Below are 17,813 nucleotides of genomic sequence, written 5' to 3'. Positions count from 1 at the left end.
AAAAAAAAAAAGAAGAAAAGAAAAGAAAATCAGAGAGGCGCATTCCACCATTCCACCATTCATTCCATACAAGCCCATTACTACCGCTAGTTACTAGGGAATATCTATCTATCTAACTAATATCTGGTAGTCATGTAAGGGGGATGGATGGAAACCCCAACCAACCCGCCTCTTACCGCGCCCGCCCGGTCGGGTCTTGAAGAAAAAGGAGGCTTGAAAGCCGCAACCCCTTCTCAGCCCGCTATCTACTCCGTAATCACGGAGTACTATTGTAATTCTTGTTATTATTATTGACTGCGGTGAACCTGTCAGAATGGCGGGTGCCAACTCTCCTTCCATACCAACTCTTGTCAGCCCATTATTCTGAAGACGTGTACTCCGTATATTAAATCAGCTTGCCAAGTGACTCACCATCCATCCATCCGCCGCTACTTTTACCGGTCTTTAACTACCAGGTATATATGACTATCATGCCTTTGTCTGAATTGCCGCATGTAGATAGTATCTATCTAGGGAATACTTACTGTGTAGACATCGGCTGACTGACGCTCTGGTGGGACAATTACAATACCGACTCAATCTAAGGCGGGGCCATGCGGCCATATACTTGATACTAAAGTAGTCCGTAGTTCGAGGCTGGTCCGCGGTAGATCTCCCGGCTTCATACATACATAGGTACAATCTCTACCTAGGCCTTTAAGGCACCAGTTTAATTCGTACGTTACCGTAGGCAATTACTAGGTATCTCGATTATACTTGGAACGCACGAGCTAAGTTCTTAGTTCTGGGGAATTTCGAGGCAAATTAGAGACACAGCCTGTGTTTCTCGCCAGGGTGCCCCAACCAAGGAACGCATGGAAATAATGGAAGGCAGACGTTGCCCTAATGAGCGACGGAGCACATGGCGCTTGAAATTAGGCCACAAAGTAGGGGTTTCCCGTCATCATTCATACCACACGTGGGTTAAGGCAACTTTGCAATTTTTTTGCCGCTCGCAAATTCAATAAGCGCTTCGGACAATCATGGGATCCTGAGCCTTCAGACTCCCAATAAGAGCAACCCCGATGGGGATTTGAACATCTCGCAAGTTAAAACAAGCAAAAGCGACCAGCTTGCGAATTTTAGGACAACACCGAAAGATTCGGCCCACAATATAATCATCGATAACTGTATGGAACGAGACATCCAGCTCCTTGAGGTGAGGGTACGTTTTTTCATGCGAGAATACCTCCTCGAATGCCGAGTGTGACACGTGGCGACAGGATGAAATGTTCAATTTCTGTACCCTGGAACCCGAGTGATTCATAAGAGCAACAAGACCTTGGGATGCAAGGCCAATTGCATCGGTAGGACTTTCTGGATTTGTGTTGTCAAGGTCTCGCATAGATGATAGATCCACAATTTCCAATGGGGGGTTCTCCCAGTCTGTGAATAGTCTGACGAAGCCTGCATCAGAACACGCAGCATTGTGAGAGAATCGTAGCTTCTTCAGAGTGAGGCAGTTGTCATGAACAACCTCCAGAAGACGGTCATTGGCATTTGAGAAACCTTCCAATGACAGGGTTTGCAGCTTTGGGCTAACCCTAGAAATTGTTTCCAGAAGAATCTCAGTATGTACCTCTTGAACGAAGCTCAAAGATAGATGCTCCAAGGACGATAGATTTGAAATAGCCCGGAGCGAATGATTGCCGGCTTTCCAGCACTGTTTCAATTTCAGTCGCTGAAGGTTTGTACAACATCTGCACAACACCTCCACAGATTCATCATCCAGAGAGAAGTCAAGGTTGGACAATTTGAGGCTTTCCAGTTGAACCCCTAAATTTTGGAACAGCCGTCGCCAATACGTGTCTGACACTAAATTCGCAGCATCCAGCTGCAAACGCTTGATTTTCAGATTACGGCCTAACATGCTTTCAATTACCTTGTCTTTCATCTGGCCAGCAAACCTGATATTGACGCAGGATAAGTTAGGCATCAAAGTGAAGATTTTTTCGAAGTCATCTGTTTCTAACTCTGGTTTCGGTTAGAATATAAGCATTTACAATATCCTGGCAGAGTAATAAAGAGGATGAAAAAGCATAGATGGGAGGGAGTGAATTTGGAAAGAAAAAGAGTGTGGGCGAATGAAAAGGCATATAGGGAACCCACTGGCTGCATCATAGATATCAATAGAATCTATACCTGGGCGCAGAAACAGATTAAGAGTTCTTGGAGTTAAAACCCGCCTCTTGCACAATATTTGGCTGAGGCGATGGAGTAGTTGCGAGGGCAGATCACCGAACTCTTCAATGTCGTTAATGTTGTCAGCGACTCTCTGGTGCAGCCATTAAGTCAATAGAGCTATCTGTTTTGATGTGTGGAAACCTATGTACATACCTTTGTACACATCTCGGCCAAACTTAAAGCACCCTGCTGGATAAGCCCATCGAGCAAATTGCTTTGATTCTGACGTCGACCACTCCTTGCCCCGCGCTTTTTAGCTTTCAATTTTTTCTCATCATCTGCTAGCACCTTTGAGCACTTTGCACAGAGAAGAGCCCCTTGGGAGCCAGTTTTACTGTAGGAGGTGACTGTGAAGCGTTTACCACAAGCTTCACAATTCTCAAGTTGACCTGGCAACGGCCGAGATCTCTCATGCATCATTTCTCGGGCAATGGCTTCGTCGTCATCGTCAGACTCACCAGTCCGCCGAGCTTTACGACGAGCAAATTCCTTGCTTTGCTTGATGTTCGCAAGAGCGACTGCCTCCTTTCGCTTGCGCTTCTTCCTCTCTTCCGGCAACTCACCAACATGATGATGCTCGTCATGTCCCACAGTTACATCTCCTTCCTCTTCTACGGCAGCCTGACGCTCGGCTTCTTGCAGGCGCCGTTGATGGTCTTGATGGATCTGAGCGGCAGAGATGTTGTTGGACTAAGAACAAGTTAGTCAGCTGGGTTCCCAAGATAGCCACTTTGGGACGACAAAAAGCGAATGGACGGCAAGCGAACAGAGCCGACGCATGAAAAGGGCTACTTACAGCCAGAAAGTCCGTAAGGGCAGAGTGTCTGGGAGCAACGTTAGTTACCAAAGACAGGAGGGTGAGCCTTGGAAGTACTTAGTCAGAGTACATACGGGCCCCTGATTTGATTCCTCGTCTGTCTTCTGTTCGCCCTGTTTTCGGTTGTGAGTGACAGATTCGCACATATTCTATCGCATATGAGGCACATACATTTGATCAAAGTGAAGCCTAGTAGAAGGGTAGATGAAGTGGACTCTAGGGGAGGGGGGTTATTGGGAGGTCTGATGAAGGTGGCGATACTTGCTGGTCACAGGAACCCGTGGTGATTTCGCGTTCCACTTAACGCGAGACTCGACGGGTGGCTTATCGCCTCGTGTACGGCGTTCGGGGTACGGAGTAGACAGTTGGATTGGGAAGGAAGACGGTCGGGTGGCCAACTCTGCCCGGATGGGAGCATGAGTTAGAACAGCGAATCCTTCCAGGAAAAAGGGGAGGCGATTTTTTTTTCTTTCTCCCAAACTTCCGTCATCCTACCGTACTTACGCCATAGTCATCCCGCGGCAAAGCAAGGTACCTTCGGGTGGCGCTGCATCAACTGTATCAGGTTCAACTTGCCACGAAACCCTTCAGCTTTTCAACTTGTGATACTCGGGAAAGGGCTGGATTAATCTCATTGATTTATTCTTGTTCTGCCTTTCAACTAAAATGGGGAGAAAACCAACATTTTCAAACCCGGGGAACCCCCCGCTCACTGGTGAGAGTTCTCCATAATCCCCCCCCCTTCTCTGCCACCTCAAATCTGTCCCGGATGGAAGGGCCTGAGACGCAGGCACGGGGGAAATCACATAAACGCAGGCTGCGGCCGAAATGAAGATACATCGGCATTAACTGACATTTGGACGATTGCTAGATATCACCACGTCTCTGCCCAGACGAACCTCTGCGAGATTGGCTCGAACATCGTTGACATCTTCCGTCAAGAACCTGGATAATACTCAAGGGGATGCGGGGGTTGGTAGAGATTTGAGACCAACGGGCAAGGCTGGGTGTCCCCGTGGGACGACCCTCGAAGTTGCAATCCCTGTGAAGAAGCCTCCGCCCTCTTCTCCTTCGGCATCGTCCGTCCCAGCCGAAGATGAATTAGCAGATGAGACTCATGCTTACAGTACTCCGGGAACCAGCATTGCTGTTACTCCCGTCGAATCAGATGTAAGCAGGCCGAGCAAAAGAATCAATGCTTCCGTGCGAGCCCGGGAACTACGATCAAGCACCATGTCTTTGTACGCAACACGACCACTCAAGAGATCGTCTGCGGCACTGTCAGCACGCTTTGGTACTCCCGAGGACTCCGACGCAGCTTTGGCCCGAGCTCTACAAGCCCAAGAGTACGAAGAACCACCCTTTAAACTACGAAAAGCTTTGAGTCATGCTTCTGTCGCAGCAGCAGAGGACTCCATTGGTCTTAAGCGCGATTTGGCTGCACTTGAATCTGATTACGATACAGATGAAGATGAAAGTGAGCAAAGGCTTCCCCAATTAATGGCACCACAGCGCCGAGTCCGAAGGTCTCTTCGATCAGCGAACAAGAGTACCGCCCTTTATCAAGCCCCTCACGATGTACTTGAAGGTGGTCTAGATGACGAGTATGAAAGCGACGCTAAATTCACCAATTCTACGAGTTCCTCGAGTGAAGAAGATAAACCTTTAATACGACAGAATATTCCAACCGTAAGGATGGTTCAAAATTCTAGAGCCCGTGCTGGGAATTCAAGAATTTCACGCAGAGCAACTACAGTCGTTCACCCAGTGCCAGATGAGATCGGGATGAGCAATCGGGTACGTTAGTCTGTCAGAATAACATCTTGCATTTTCCAACCAAGAATCTAGGCCTTGAGAGAAAGAAGAAAACTCGAAAAGCAACATCCATACATTACAAAAATGTGGGATGATTTGAGAAATACGCCTCCTGTCCAACCGGTAATGGCAGAACAGCCCTCGGGGATATCAAGAACGCTCAAGCCATTCCAGCTTGAAGGTCTGAACTGGATGATGCAACAAGAAAAGACACAGTACAAAGGAGGATTGTTGGGCGACGAGATGGGCATGGGCAAAACCATCCAAGCAGTCTCACTGCTCATGTCTGATTACCCTGTTCACAGGCCGTCCCTTGTTGTTGTTCCCCCAGTTGCACTAATGCAATGGCAATCGGAGATCAAGGTTGGTTGTTGTTGTTGTTGTTTTTTTTTTGTGAGGCTACAGTGCCATTGACCTTCTTAATTAGGAATACACAAGCGGTCAGTTAAAGGTTCTTGTCCATCATAATTCAAACCCCAGGGTCAAAACACTCTCAAGGGAAGATCTTCAGGCTTATGATGTGATAATGATATCTTGTGAGTACATAATCATGGGAGTCCAAATATTGAGAGCTGACGATTGTTATAGATTCTGGCCTTGAATCCATACATCGCAAAGAATGGAAGGGGTGGAATCGTAGTGATGGGATTGTGAAGGAAGACAGTGAGTAATCCAACCCTTGCTCAATATAGGAATAGATCTGACCTCAGGAAGGTGTTATCCACTCAATTCAGTTTCATCGATTGATCCTGGACGAGGCGCATAGCATTAAGGTAATCCCTCTTTTTTACTCCAACTTTTCTCAGGTCCATTTAGCAGTCTACTAACATATACGCCTAGCAACGTACAACTAGCGTTGCCCGTGCATGCTTTGCCCTGAAAGCTAACTATAAATGGTGTCTCTCTGGTACACCGGTTCAGAACCGGATTGGAGAGTTTTTTTCCCTTCTTCGCTTCCTGGAAGTCCGTCCTTTTGCCTGTTACTTCTGCAAACAGTGCAAATGCCAGCAGCTGCATTGGTCCCAAGACGCAGAGAAACGATGCACTGAATGCAGACATAGGTACAAGATTTATCCGTCACATCTATCCTGGTTTTACCCTGAAATACTAACTCCGGATACAGTGGATTCAGCCACGTCTCAGTCTTCAACCAGGAAATATTGAATCCCAGTAAGTTCTGTCACAAATATTATCTTGGGTCTATTCTAACACTTGAAAGTCACCGAGAGGGATAATGCTCATGCCCGAAAGGAGGCACTGTCAAAGTTGCGCCTCATAACTGATAGAATCATGCTCAGGCGAGTAAAGCGAGACCATACAGCTTCGATGGAGCTCCCACCAAAACGGTGCGTAACTATGTATTGTAGAGCTTTTCAGGCTATGCTGACATTACTTTAGTGTGATTCTTAAAAATGAGTTCTTCGGGGAGATCGAGCGGGATTTCTCTCGGAGTATCATGACTAACTCTTCGAGGCAATTTGATACCTACGTGAGCCGCGGCGTCATGCTGAACAATTATGCTAATATCTTCGGGCTTATCATGCAAATGCGCCAAGTGGCAAATCACCCAGATCTTATTTTGAAGAAGCACGCAGAGACTGGGCAAAATGTTCTTGTCTGCAGCATCTGTGACGAACCTGCAGAAGAAGCAATTCGCTCCCGTTGCCACCATGAGTTTTGCCGCAGGTGTGCCAAGGACTATGTTCAGTCGTTTGATGCAAACTCCATTATCGATTGCCCTCGGTGTCATATTCCTCTGTCGATAGATTTCGAACAGCCCGATATCGAGCAAGAGGAAGAACACATCAAGAAAAATTCCATAATCAATCGGATCCGAATGGAGGAATGGACATCATCGACAAAGATCGAGATGCTCATTTATGAACTATACAAACTGAGAAGCAAAAAGCAAACGCTGAAGTCTATTGTTTTCTCTCAGTTCACTTCAATGTTGCAGCTTGTGGAATGGCGTCTGCGTCGGGCTGGTTTCAACACCGTCATGCTAGATGGCACAATGACGCCCGCGCAGCGTCAAAAGTCCATCGAATATTTCATGAACAATGTGGATGTTGAAGTCTTTTTGGTGTCTCTCAAAGCCGGTGGTGTGGCTTTGAACCTAACAGAGGCATCGAGGGTTTTCATAGTTGACCCGTAAGTGCCCTGGACCAACAGCTTAACGAATTTTGTGAGCCCTTGCTGATCTCTCTGTCGCTTAGATGGTGGAACCCGGCTGCTGAATGGCAAAGTGCTGATCGATGCCATCGAATCGGCCAACGTCGGCCCTGCGTTATTACCCGACTCTGCATTGAGGATTCGGTGGAGTCTCGCATTGTGATGTTGCAAGAGAAGAAGGCCAACATGATCAATGGGACCATCAACAAGGATCAAGGAGAAGCTCTAGAGAAGCTCACCCCGGAAGATATGCAGTTCTTGTTCAGGGGATCTTGATGGGACGATTAAGGGATGGCGGGAGAGGAGGGGGAGGAGGGGGAGGAGGGCGAGGAAGGGGGATTCAACTGCAGATACCATCCTGCAACTTGCTAGAAAAAGGCCGTTTGATGGCTTCCGCAGGTAGCATCTAAATGGTGGATAGCGAAGCCACGGGCGGAGATAATAGAATGGCCAAGATTCGACATACGTTGGTCAGCTAAATCACTTTTGGGAGCCAACCAAACAAACTGTCGCCTTCTAGTGTAGCAGTCCTCGGTACGGGGTAAGAGGCTCTAGATATGCTCTTTGAAGTGTATAGGGTACCTGGTAGGCACAAAGTTCAGGTTAGCGTTGTATAGTACGTATGCCATGATGTCACAGCCGCGGCACTTTTGGAATTAGGGGGGGAAACAATCCACTTCCCCTGTTCCTTCTATTCCGAACACTATTCAAGTTCCTCCCTCCGTCAACCAGCCCTATACTACTACCACTACTTTCGGTAGATACTAAAGTAGTTTTACCAGTATCACTGGCTGCCCTTTACAGATTGCTGTGCGTCTGGGTCCCTGCGCGCGATCCATCGTTGTCATAGCCGAGACTTCAGTCTTCTTGAAGACTACTAGGTAGGTAGGTCCCACCCCGCGGTTCAACGGTTAAAGATTTTATTACTCACACTCGAATCCGGGGGTTTCAGTTGATCGCCCATTCTCCGCTTGACCTCCCTGGTACTACTCTACTACTGCATAGGTAGTTATCTGCCGACTTCGTTCTACAGTACGTAGCATTGCCATGCAGTGTGATCAATCAATTTTTGCTCCACCTGCACTGTCCCGCATCTGCGTGCTGATCGCAACTTTGCGCAGGCAGCAACAATAGCATCTAAGTGATCGCGACCGCCGCCGCCGCCAATAATGGAAGAAACACAGCCACGGACACGGCGACGGTATCCCGTCGACAAGTATGGACCGAAATTTTTCGACAAATCCGAGCACATGCAGGGTCGTGCAGCCGCCATGAAGGCTGCTATGAATGGTGATGAGTCGTCCCAATCAGAGCCCGCCGGAGGCTTCGATAGCACGCCTTATCCCCACGCGCCGCCAGGCTACACTCTCAAGTTCACCTTTCACCGTGGCGTCAATCTTCCTTGCGCAGACTTCGGCAGTTTTTCTTCTGACCCATATGTGTTGGCCCAGTTAATTGTCGACTTGCCTCAACGCCACAAGCAGGACCCTCTTCTTTCCTTCCGGACCCCAACTGTGCGCAAAAACCGGGATCCAACATGGGAGAGTGAGTGGATAGTCGCCAATGTCCCTGCTTCCGGTTTTCAATTAAAATGTCAAGTTTATGACGAAGACGCTGCCGATCACGATGACAAGCTCGGGAATGCCTACGTCGAAGTGGATGCGGTCCGTGACCATTGGCCCGGAATCAAGGAGCAGTCATTTCGCGTCAAGAAGCGCATGGGTAGCAAACGCGTCTATTTATTCGGAAACATCGCTGCGCTGGCCTCGCGGCGCCTAGATGTCGGGTCACATCTAGTCATCAGCGTAGAATGCTTGGGGAAAACACCAGGTGATGAAGGAGCTCATATGTACACTGTTGGGCCAAACTATTGGTTCAAGCATTTCTCTCCTCTAATTGGAAGGATAGCGGGGACTAAAGATGAGGTCCAGAGCCGACATGGTAAGAAGAAAACAATAAGTCGCTACAAGTACGTTTTTCTGTTGCCCTGTCTGAAATCATTGGCAAAGGCAGCACGCTTACACTAGTGTGCAGCTTCCAGGCAATTCAGATCCAGCTCAAAGGCCCTGTACCCACTGAGCTCTATCATCGTTATGTCGAGTTTAAACCATTTGTGGCCGGGATGTTCACATCACACAGCCTTCGTGGGAGGATACTCAACCGGGCGCTACATCATCAACATGAGCGTATCTACAACTTCGACAAGACAACGCTGAATGGTCAATTTTCCTCGCCGTGCATTGCACTCACACAGAAGTTTCTTGACTTCGTTCATTACGCACAGGGCGGGAGAATTTTCACATATGTTATCACGCTGGATGGGCAATTTCGCTTTACAGAGACGGGAAAGGAATTCGGAATCGATTTACTCAGTAAGCACACTATGCACAGCGATGTATCGATATATATCGCATATTCTGGTGAGTTTTTCTTGCGTCGGAAGCATCGCCGTCATCGGTACTCGGAAACTACACATCATTCGGGAGGTAGTTACTCCGGCGACGAGCTACTGGAAGACTCGGAGATGTCAACTGATCCAGCCGATTATGAGCTCTTCATCGACAATGACAGCGGAACATATCGCCCAAACAGCCAGTGTCTTCCCATTTTGAAGCGGTTCATCTCATCAAACCTCTCTGGTCTTCACGTTACCACGCTCGATTGCAAGGAAGATGCAGCCCAGATGGAAGCTTTGAAAAATGAACAAAGGGAGTTCAAAAAGAGTGAAGGCAATCAGATGATATTCCTCCAGCGAAGCAACAGCTCGTCCCTTTCTTCTATATCCAGTTCAGACCAGGAGGAGCTGGATGAGCGCAGTGGCGCACGCCACAAGAAACGAGGCGATTTTGCGCAAAAGGTATATGGCATGCGTGATGTGAAGAGTCAAATGATGAGATGGGCACAGGCAGACAATCATGGCAGCCCTAATGAGCCTGAAAGGCCTTTAGGGTCACAGAGGGCCGTATCCGCTGGTGATTCGGGAACATCGAGGGCTACTGGAGAATATGGTGTGGATGAACGGACATCTACTCTTTGATGGCCGAGATTAACCAGCCTTTATGCTCGCCATATGCCGACAACATAGTCTACTATACCATGCATTAAGTCAACAGGTTCTTAATTAATGGGCTGCCTACAGTCACCTAGGGATTTGGTACAAACGGGCTCCCTCGGGGAGTCGCGCACCATGAGTTTACGGGCGGGCATGGTATCACACACTTCTTGAGCCCCCTTTTGTTTCTCTGGTCTGGTCTTAGACATTGTTGCTGATGATTCGATACAATAACGTTTGGTAAGTAAGCAGCACAAGCTATTGTAGATAAGTATTTCCTTCGTCTGCTGTGGACCTCGGAAGCGCACAGGCTGTTCTTTATATATTATGATTAATGCTTATGACCACCTACCTGCCTATCAGCTTGGCGCTCCTGGTACTTCTCGCCTACTATTGCTATTACCAGCCCAGGACTTTGTGCGAATATGGAAGAAGTAACAGGAGATATGAATATCCAAGGGCATTCATTACCTCTCAAACGCGTGAAGGAGTTTTGGGGGCCGCGGCGTAGATAGACCCCACGGTTCATAGACTCGGCCCCGTTGCTACGGAGTAGCAGAACGAGGAATAGCTCCACCACAGTCTGACGCGCATGCCGCATGAGAAGAATGATGGATGACCTGAGTGCCAGCCATCGTATGAGTATGTGCCTACTAGTATTTATTAATGTTAGTATTACACCGTATCACCTGATATTACTAGGCACCAGTAGAGTGCCATAGGCTCTGCATTGACGAATATCATAGTTAGATAGGGATAATGATGGTCTGGTATTGGGCTGTTGGGTCAGGGATGGAAATAAAATATATATCAATCACGATTCATCTCGAGCCATGCCTACGCAACTACCGGAGTGGTACGTAGTACTTTGTAATACCATGTGCATGCATCAGTAAGCCCGTTGTTACCTACTAGTAGTAGACAGATCCAGGGAAGGAACACGAGCCTAGCATGATCGATCTTATGTATTATGTTTATCTAGACAGGTACATCAGAGGTACGCAAATTGCGTGTCTGGCTTGGTGTACTACCAGGTATCTACTCCGTACCTACACCCTACCTACCTAAGCACTGGGTATCCATAACTAAAGGTAATTCCTATTTTGGCCTTAGCCCCATTTTCAGCCCCGGCTCGTTTGTTTCAGTCTTACAGGCTTACGGCCTTAGTAGGTAAGAGGTACCTGGTACTCGAGATTAGTTCTGCGGATAAGTACCTCTCTTACTGTAGTAATCTGTAGGGTCCTGCGACTGCGAGGTACTTCCTTCCTCCGTACATACCACAATGAAACCCAGGTAGGCAGGCATCTCGACCTATTTTATTACCCAGTAGTACTGCTCTGTACTGCTCTGTACTAACTACTACACTAACTACTGTAGGCAGGCAGTTATTCTAGTGGTGCTCACTCCTACACACCACCACCACCATCCTCCTAATCATCTATCTCAATCCAACTACTAATCCACAAATATTCTTATTCCTCCCCTCTCTCTCTGTCCGCGCCTCCCCCCCTCCTCCCCTCCCCCTCTCCCCTTCTCTCCCTCCCTCTCTCTCACTCTCCTTCTTTCTCATCTTCATACATACCTCCACCCCCCCAAATTCCCCTCTCCCCACCTCTCTCTCTTCTTGCTTCTGTCAACCTCTCTCTGCCACCCCATCCGAACCTCCTTCCTCGACATCGACCCGGACTAAATCACTCACCTCACCGTTCCTGCCCCCGCTTCTTGTCCTTCCTGATTTCCGCCCGCGACCACCTGGTTGTCTCACCCTACTTAGTTGGTGTTCTTACCTGCTCACTGCAAGCAAGTCGGCGCTGCTTCCCTGACGGTCGGACAGTGAGCTGGATGTTGACGCGTTTACTGGAATTGACTTCGAATCGGCCTTCCATCCTGCTGCGGGCCCGCTGACTGTCGATGGTTACCTTCACCCGCCCCGGTCACTTCTCCGGCCTCTCTTGGATGCAAGTTCGGTAGTTAGCTCCAGCAATTTCACAATGGGCAATGTAGCAAGTCGTCTTGATGATACCGGGGACTTGTACTTCAAAGATCAGACAAGGTGTAAGTTTCTCAATCTGGCGACGGTGCCAAACATGTGCCCTTGAATTCTATGTCTAGTTTCTTTTGCCCCTGGTCCCTGGCTCTCTTTCCCCTTTACACGCCCCACGTTCGTTTACTGGTGATATTGATCGATCGCGTCTTTACTAGTTACAATCGCTTCCGTGACAGTAACCAACTCTCGACGGCGCGTGCTATTAAATCTGGTCCCAAACTCATTTCCCGCTACAAGATATGCTGCCAAGCGTGATACTGGCGACGAAAATCCAATAGAATATATACAGGTAAGTCCCCGGGCATAAGGCGAGAGAGAAGGAGGGCATTGGACTTAAGGGCATTTTTCGGTGACTGATCACTATCCTTGTCGTCAATTAGGATCCCGACCTCTCCCCGTCTGCTCCAGTACCTACGTTCCTCTTGCGCTTGAACAACGAAGACGAGTTGAATTTCCACTTCAACTTCATACTGCGACAAACACAAACTGGAACTTTTGCCAATTCGACCGTTAATGGTGTCTCAACTTCTTTACCCGAAGTGGCTGACACTATACTTACGGGCCTCACGTTCGCACATGCGCCAAATTCCCGGGACTTGGACAATCTGATCACTAGAGAATTTCATGCCAACCCTAATCTACAGAACAATTCCAATGTACAGTTGGTAGGAGACTACTCCACTGCGGGCAGCCCGTCAATTCAATTCGACTGGTCGTGGAAATGGAAGCCTCCCAAAGTAGTGGAAGATAGAGGTGGTGGTTGGAGAAACAGCTGCAGCTTCTTGGATTACGATCAAAGAGCTAATCGGTTGAATACACTTGCCCACTTTTCATTCTGGGTACAGAACACTGTACGCTCGCTCCCAAGCCCACAGGTTTCGTCGCCAAACCTGGAAATTAACGTCCCTTTTCGCAATCGCATTCCGTCCTCGCAATCAATTCTTTCCCATTCTAGCGATGCGGACGCAGCCTCTAATACCCAGGTTATTCCCGGAACACCCCCAGAAGCCGGCGACACAGCCGCCCCACCAACCCATACCGCTGTACCTCCTGTCAAGGTTGACCTACCTCATTCGCGTCCGGGCGACGACATGAGCGTGGTTGAAGATGGTCCGCTGTTTCGGGCCACAATGAAAGCTCTGGAACAAAAGACAGGAAACATGCGTGCCAAGATTAAAAAGGTCCTCAAGAAGGCAGAGGCAGCCCAGCAAGCGCAGACGGCATGTAATGACGCCGTAGAAGGATTTCTCTCTGCGCTAAATGAAGCCTCAACTTCTAACGCAAACGCAATACAACCTGCCCTTGATCATTACTTTGAGAACACGGCGCGGCAAATACTAAATTATGAACGGCTGAACACTATCCAGCTCCAAAAACTTGTCATTGAACCACTGATAAAACTCTATAACAATGACATTAAACAAGCTGAGGCTAAGAAAAAGGAGTTCGAGGAAGAGAGCAGAGACTATTACGCTTATGTTAGCCGCTACCTCGGTCAACGCCAGGATTCTTTAAAGGAAAAGAAGCGCGTGGAAAGTGACTCCAAATATCAGGCAAAACGACGCAATTTCGAGCTGAAGCGCTTCGATTACTCATCCTTCATGCAAGATCTCCATGGCGGCCGTAAAGAGCAAGAGGTTCTTTCTCATCTCACCAAATATGCGGATACCCAAGCCAAGAGCTTTCTTGCAGCTGCCAAAAAAGTTGATAACATGGTCCCCCAACTTGATGCTCTGATCCATGAGGTCAACCAAGCCGACAAAGAATTTCAATTTCAGAGAACGGAGAGGGAAGAAAAGCGAAGAGCGTTGGAAAAGAGCAGTAACATATTTATTGAACCCGATTCTGTGATCCAAGCAGGGCCGTCGTCCGCTCTTCCCGGGAATGGTGGTGGTAACTTGAAGTCAGAGAGAGAGACAGAGCTAGGGCGTGCAGATAGCACAGGATCTCAATTGCGAGGCGTTATCAGCAATAGTAGCTCAATCTTGCCGCAAGCCAGCTCTGCTAACCCTTCAGCTGGGCCCTCAATGCTTGTTTCAACCATGGGTTCCACTGGTACGTGAGCGCCTAGAAGACTATGCTGGAGCTCAGACTCCCGAGCGCTTCATTTGCTGATGATGCCGCAGGCCAGCAACGAAAGGAAGGCCTGCTCTGGGCATTATCACGGCCGGGGTCACATATTGATCCCAAGGGTATTAACAAGCAGGCTTGGCATAAGTAAGTATATCTCCTTATTCCTGCGACTGCTCAGCTGATTCTCTTTCATTTTCATAGGTTTTGGATTGTGTTGGATCAGGGGAAGCTTTCAGAGTATAGTAACTGGAAACAGAAGCTTGACTTGCATATGGATCCAATCGACCTCCGGATGGCTTCAGTGCGAGAGGCTCGGAACGCGGAACGCCGCTTTTGCTTTGAGGTCATCACACCGCAGTACAAGCGTATCTATCAAGCAACTTCGGAAGAAGACATGGCCAACTGGATCCGAGCCATTAATAATGCTTTGCAGAGTGCTGTCGAGGGTCGCGGCATGTCCCCGCCTCCAGTTTCATCTGACAATGATAGTACATCTATTGGTCGCGATATTGGCTCTGTGCTAACTGGAAAGAGCTCTTCGTATTCTGGTCAACACTCCTATTCGACGGCGTCTAATAACAGTGTTACCCGTCGTACCACAGTAGGTGCAAGGCCGAGCTATGTCCGCGGCGACGGCCATGGTTTTGAAGAGAATCCCTCTAAGCTACTCCAAACTATTCGGGATGCGGACCAAGGCAACAACTGGTGCGCGGACTGTGGGTCTACATCCAAGGTCGAATGGGTCTCTATCAATCTGGGGATTGTACTTTGCATTGAGTGCAGTGGAATCCACCGATCGCTTGGAACGCATATTTCCAAAATTCGCTCGCTCACACTGGACGTCAACTCTTTCTCGAATGATATTGTTGAAATTCTTTTACAAATCGGTAACCGTGTCAGCAACATGGTGTGGGAGGCGACACTTGATCAAGCTCTGAAACCAACAGCAATGTCGACCCGTGACCAAAGACTGAAGTTCATTACCGCAAAATACAGCGAACGAGCGTACGTCCAACAACTACCTTCCCCGTTGTCACGGTTCGCGACTTCAGATGAAACACTACTTGCTGCAATCAAAAAGAACGACATCCAGGGCGTCCTCTACGGCATTGCACTTCGTGCCAATGTAAACGTTACTGATCGCTCTCGTGACACTCATGCGGTCTTCCTCGCTCTTGCCGCAGCAGATCCCGCATCTCCTGGTTCGACTTCTAGTGTATCAGCTAGGCCTCCTGGAACCCCTCCTGTCAAAGCCATTCCCTTTCCGATTGCGGAACTTCTCGTCCAAAATGGAGCCGAAATTCCTTTGCAACCCCCGCCGATTCCTCTCTCATCGTCAGCTCAGCTGTATTTAAGCCAGAGAACTGCAAGAGTGTCCGCCTTCGGGACACCCCCTACTGCTCTCCCGGCGCCCGGGAGAGCTGCAGCCGAATCGTTTGGCTCGCTGCCCGCAATTCGCGGTACAGGTAACGATACCAACGCCCTGCCGTCGCAGGCACCGAGCTCCTTAGATAGCAAGGAGCGTGAGAAATTGCACAAAAGGGGCAGCGCCGGCGCCAGATTCGCTGGTAAGGTAGCCTCGTTAGGGATTGATCGCTAGCGAGTGGATTATGGTCGGACTGGTCTTGTTTTCCCGTTCATATCTACTCCTGGTTCTAGGCGTTTGAGTGGGTTCCTTCTTAATTTATAATTATAACGAAGCTCAACCAGATATGATATGATGTTGAGACTCGAGTTTGAGTCTCTACAGTCGGCGTATCTGTCAGGAGAACATCTTGCTTTTGCCGACGTTGAGTATGCTCATGCTTACTTCTCATTTCACTTATCATCTTGTATTCATTGTCAATATCATTCCTATCTATTGTGTGGTAGGCACCCGTCTTGTTCTACTTTTTCTCCTGCCTTCAAATATTCCCCATTGACTCTTTCCATATGTTCTTTCTCCCCCCCCCCCCCCCCCCCCCGGTTCACGATGTTATCCGCACCTGTTCGTTCCGGTTAGGTTTCTGATGTTCAATCTGCATCTTGAAGCTAATGTTACGGCAGCGCATGTCTATGTCTTAATTCGTCACTTACCTAGAAGATAGAGTTCCGTGCGGCAGAGGACTCGTCCTGGTCAAATAAAATTATATATGATCATTGTGTAAGCCAAACATTAGTTGTGAGGCAGCAAGGATCGTACCACCGCACTAGATTGCTGGGGTTTCACACACCAGGGCAGCCTTGTCAGTTCCAGGCACAACTGATAGACCTCGCCCCTTGAAAAAAATATTTGGGAGCCTTAGCTCCACACTATCGATGTAAGAAGGACAGACGCGACAGGTCATTGGGGCGTATTCCGCTTGCAGGCCAAATGAAACGCAGGTAAAAGAATCCCGTACGTACGCAGTCATAGACACTTGCTATGATAGCTAGGAACAAGCCTTGCTAGGAACTGGTTATGCCATGAAGATCTTCGCCCGATGATGCTCCTGTGTAGCAATGGCCTACATTAGCTAGCACAGCCTCTGCAGCGCTCTTTGCCACGGGAAGTGGATGTCCTATCCTTTGGTGTGTGACTGCGACATTTGGGGGGCGAGAGCCGGTGGGCCAAAGGCACGCGCTGCGACGGAGTCGATAAGCGCCGCACGACGTTGGCAAAACTGGGTATCATCTCGAGGTGCCACCACCCGTCTCCTCATGTGGATTGGACAAGTATCGCAGCCCCATTGGGTGATTGAAGTGGCTCTACCCAAGCCACAGCAGTGCTCTCTACCATAAAGGGGACAAGCTAGCGAGATTGTGTCTCCAAGTTGTGGAGACCAGCCTATGACTTGCTGCGTGATGCATTGCTACTGTGTGTTAGTAGTTAGGACGAGGTAAGTAAGGGATGTACAACCCATGCTAGTGGCAGAGTCGGCGTTGCGCTCGAGTATTACAGGAGCTCTCAGGATCCATAGACGGTGGCAGTGTATGATAATAATACCGCGTGCCTATATTGTTACCGTGCTGTGATATATGACAGTACTCAAGCGATGATGCAATCACTGATCGGATCGATCGATGTGGACGGTACTACTGTCTCTCACCCACCTCCGTGAGAAGAAGGAAGAAGCCAGCCAGCCAGCCCAGCCCACCCACCTCTTCTGACGCCAATTGGTTGGCGATGCACGACTGAATGGATCTGCGCTTCTGCCCATGATTTTATATAGCACACACTGCTGTAATTGATCAACAGCATGTACGTGGTACGTACATAGTACGTTGCATCAATTCGGATAGAATAACAGAAGGGGAGGTGGGGATGAATGGATGCGATATGATCATCCCCGGGAGGTAGCGAGGGCCTCGGCCGATGACGTCACAGGCCGGGCTCGGCGTGGCGATGGAAACGCAGAGACGGCGTAGGAAATAGATGGATCCCTCCCTCTAGGCGCTAGAGAGGAGAGGTGGAAGAAAAGAAGCAGAGAAAATAAATGATCAAAAATTGAAAACAAAAGAGAAAGAGAGAGAGAGAGAGAAAAAAAAAAGGGAGGATTGTTCGCCTTGGTGCGGTGTGTTATCCAGCCCCCCGTGCAATTGATTGTTGTAGAGATGATCTCCGGATGTACTTGTTGTATACACCCACACCTCCC

The 17,813-nt window shown here is 48.7% G+C and overlaps 4 protein-coding genes across 4 annotated transcripts; 3 read left to right on the top strand and 1 right to left on the bottom strand.

The window, feature by feature from the left end:
- Positions 1–677: 677 nt before the first annotated feature.
- Positions 678–3,305, bottom strand: rad7 (DNA repair protein Rad7, protein). The gene is made up of 6 exons (XM_025544474.1): positions 3,212–3,305; positions 3,115–3,153; positions 3,020–3,047; positions 2,377–2,913; positions 2,149–2,314; positions 678–2,013 (listed from the first exon to the last, which is right to left on the bottom strand). Coding segments are annotated over exons 1-6 (1,785 nt in total). The 5' UTR covers positions 3,214–3,305; the 3' UTR covers positions 678–1,000.
- A 179-nt stretch (positions 3,306–3,484) lies between these two features.
- Positions 3,485–7,618, top strand: BO70DRAFT_325355 (DNA repair protein RAD16). The gene is made up of 11 exons (XM_025540641.1): positions 3,485–3,755; positions 3,912–4,837; positions 4,889–5,218; positions 5,283–5,391; positions 5,444–5,518; positions 5,570–5,628; positions 5,696–5,916; positions 5,979–6,025; positions 6,075–6,201; positions 6,254–7,006; positions 7,072–7,618. Exons 1-11 carry the CDS (start codon positions 3,707–3,709, stop codon positions 7,301–7,303), a joined length of 2,928 nt encoding a protein of 975 aa, XP_025394281.1. The 5' UTR covers positions 3,485–3,706; the 3' UTR covers positions 7,304–7,618.
- Positions 7,619–8,037: 419 nt separating this feature from the next.
- BO70DRAFT_204702 (C2 domain protein) lies at positions 8,038–10,237 on the top strand. Its single transcript, XM_025538622.1, has 3 exons — positions 8,038–8,996; positions 9,062–9,884; positions 9,933–10,237. Exons 1-3 carry the CDS (start codon positions 8,197–8,199, stop codon positions 10,062–10,064), a joined length of 1,755 nt encoding a protein of 584 aa, XP_025394280.1. The 5' UTR covers positions 8,038–8,196; the 3' UTR covers positions 10,065–10,237.
- A 1,807-nt stretch (positions 10,238–12,044) lies between these two features.
- On the top strand, positions 12,045–16,267 carry BO70DRAFT_366984 (putative ARF GTPase activator (Csx2)). Its single transcript, XM_025544473.1, has 6 exons — positions 12,045–12,134; positions 12,282–12,415; positions 12,507–14,181; positions 14,253–14,343; positions 14,401–16,067; positions 16,246–16,267. Exons 1-5 carry the CDS (start codon positions 12,071–12,073, stop codon positions 15,797–15,799), a joined length of 3,363 nt encoding a protein of 1,120 aa, XP_025394279.1. The 5' UTR covers positions 12,045–12,070; the 3' UTR covers positions 15,800–16,067; positions 16,246–16,267.
- The last annotated feature ends 1,546 nt before the right edge of the window (positions 16,268–17,813 follow it).

This window comes from Aspergillus heteromorphus (genome assembly GCF_003184545.1).
Source record: "Aspergillus heteromorphus CBS 117.55 chromosome Unknown BO70scaffold_63, whole genome shotgun sequence".
Taxonomy (NCBI): Eukaryota; Fungi; Ascomycota; class Eurotiomycetes; order Eurotiales; family Aspergillaceae; genus Aspergillus; species Aspergillus heteromorphus.
Note: the sequence above shows the minus strand (reverse complement) of the source record. Positions and strands in the feature narration are given on the sequence as shown.

What these genes read in the sequence shown, in the direction of transcription:
- BO70DRAFT_366984 (XM_025544473.1), top strand. Translation starts at nt 12,071, where the DNA reads ATGGGCAATGTAGCAAGTCGTCTTGATGATACCGGGGACTTGTACTTC. An exon ending in ATCCAATAGAATATATACAG is followed by an intron (nt 12,416 to 12,506) that starts GTAAGTCCCCGG and finishes GTCGTCAATTAG; the next exon opens with GATCCCGACCTCTCCCCGTC. An exon ending in AACAAGCAGGCTTGGCATAA is followed by an intron (nt 14,344 to 14,400) that starts GTAAGTATATCT and finishes TCATTTTCATAG; the next exon opens with GTTTTGGATTGTGTTGGATC.
- rad7 (XM_025544474.1), bottom strand. An exon ending in TGGCCGAGATGTGTACAAAG is followed by an intron (nt 2,315 to 2,376) that starts GTATGTACATAG and finishes TGGCTGCACCAG; the next exon opens with AGAGTCGCTGACAACATTAA. An exon ending in TGATATCTATGATGCAGCCA is followed by an intron (nt 2,014 to 2,148) that starts GTGGGTTCCCTA and finishes AACCGAAACCAG; the next exon opens with AGTTAGAAACAGATGACTTC.
- BO70DRAFT_325355 (XM_025540641.1), top strand. Translation starts at nt 3,707, where the DNA reads ATGGGGAGAAAACCAACATTTTCAAACCCGGGGAACCCCCCGCTCACT. An exon ending in TGATGTGATAATGATATCTT is followed by an intron (nt 5,392 to 5,443) that starts GTGAGTACATAA and finishes CGATTGTTATAG; the next exon opens with ATTCTGGCCTTGAATCCATA. An exon ending in ACGAGGCGCATAGCATTAAG is followed by an intron (nt 5,629 to 5,695) that starts GTAATCCCTCTT and finishes ATATACGCCTAG; the next exon opens with CAACGTACAACTAGCGTTGC.
- BO70DRAFT_204702 (XM_025538622.1), top strand. Translation starts at nt 8,197, where the DNA reads ATGGAAGAAACACAGCCACGGACACGGCGACGGTATCCCGTCGACAAG. An exon ending in AAAACAATAAGTCGCTACAA is followed by an intron (nt 8,997 to 9,061) that starts GTACGTTTTTCT and finishes ACTAGTGTGCAG; the next exon opens with CTTCCAGGCAATTCAGATCC. An exon ending in GAGGCGATTTTGCGCAAAAG is followed by an intron (nt 9,885 to 9,932) that starts GTATATGGCATG and finishes AGATGGGCACAG; the next exon opens with GCAGACAATCATGGCAGCCC.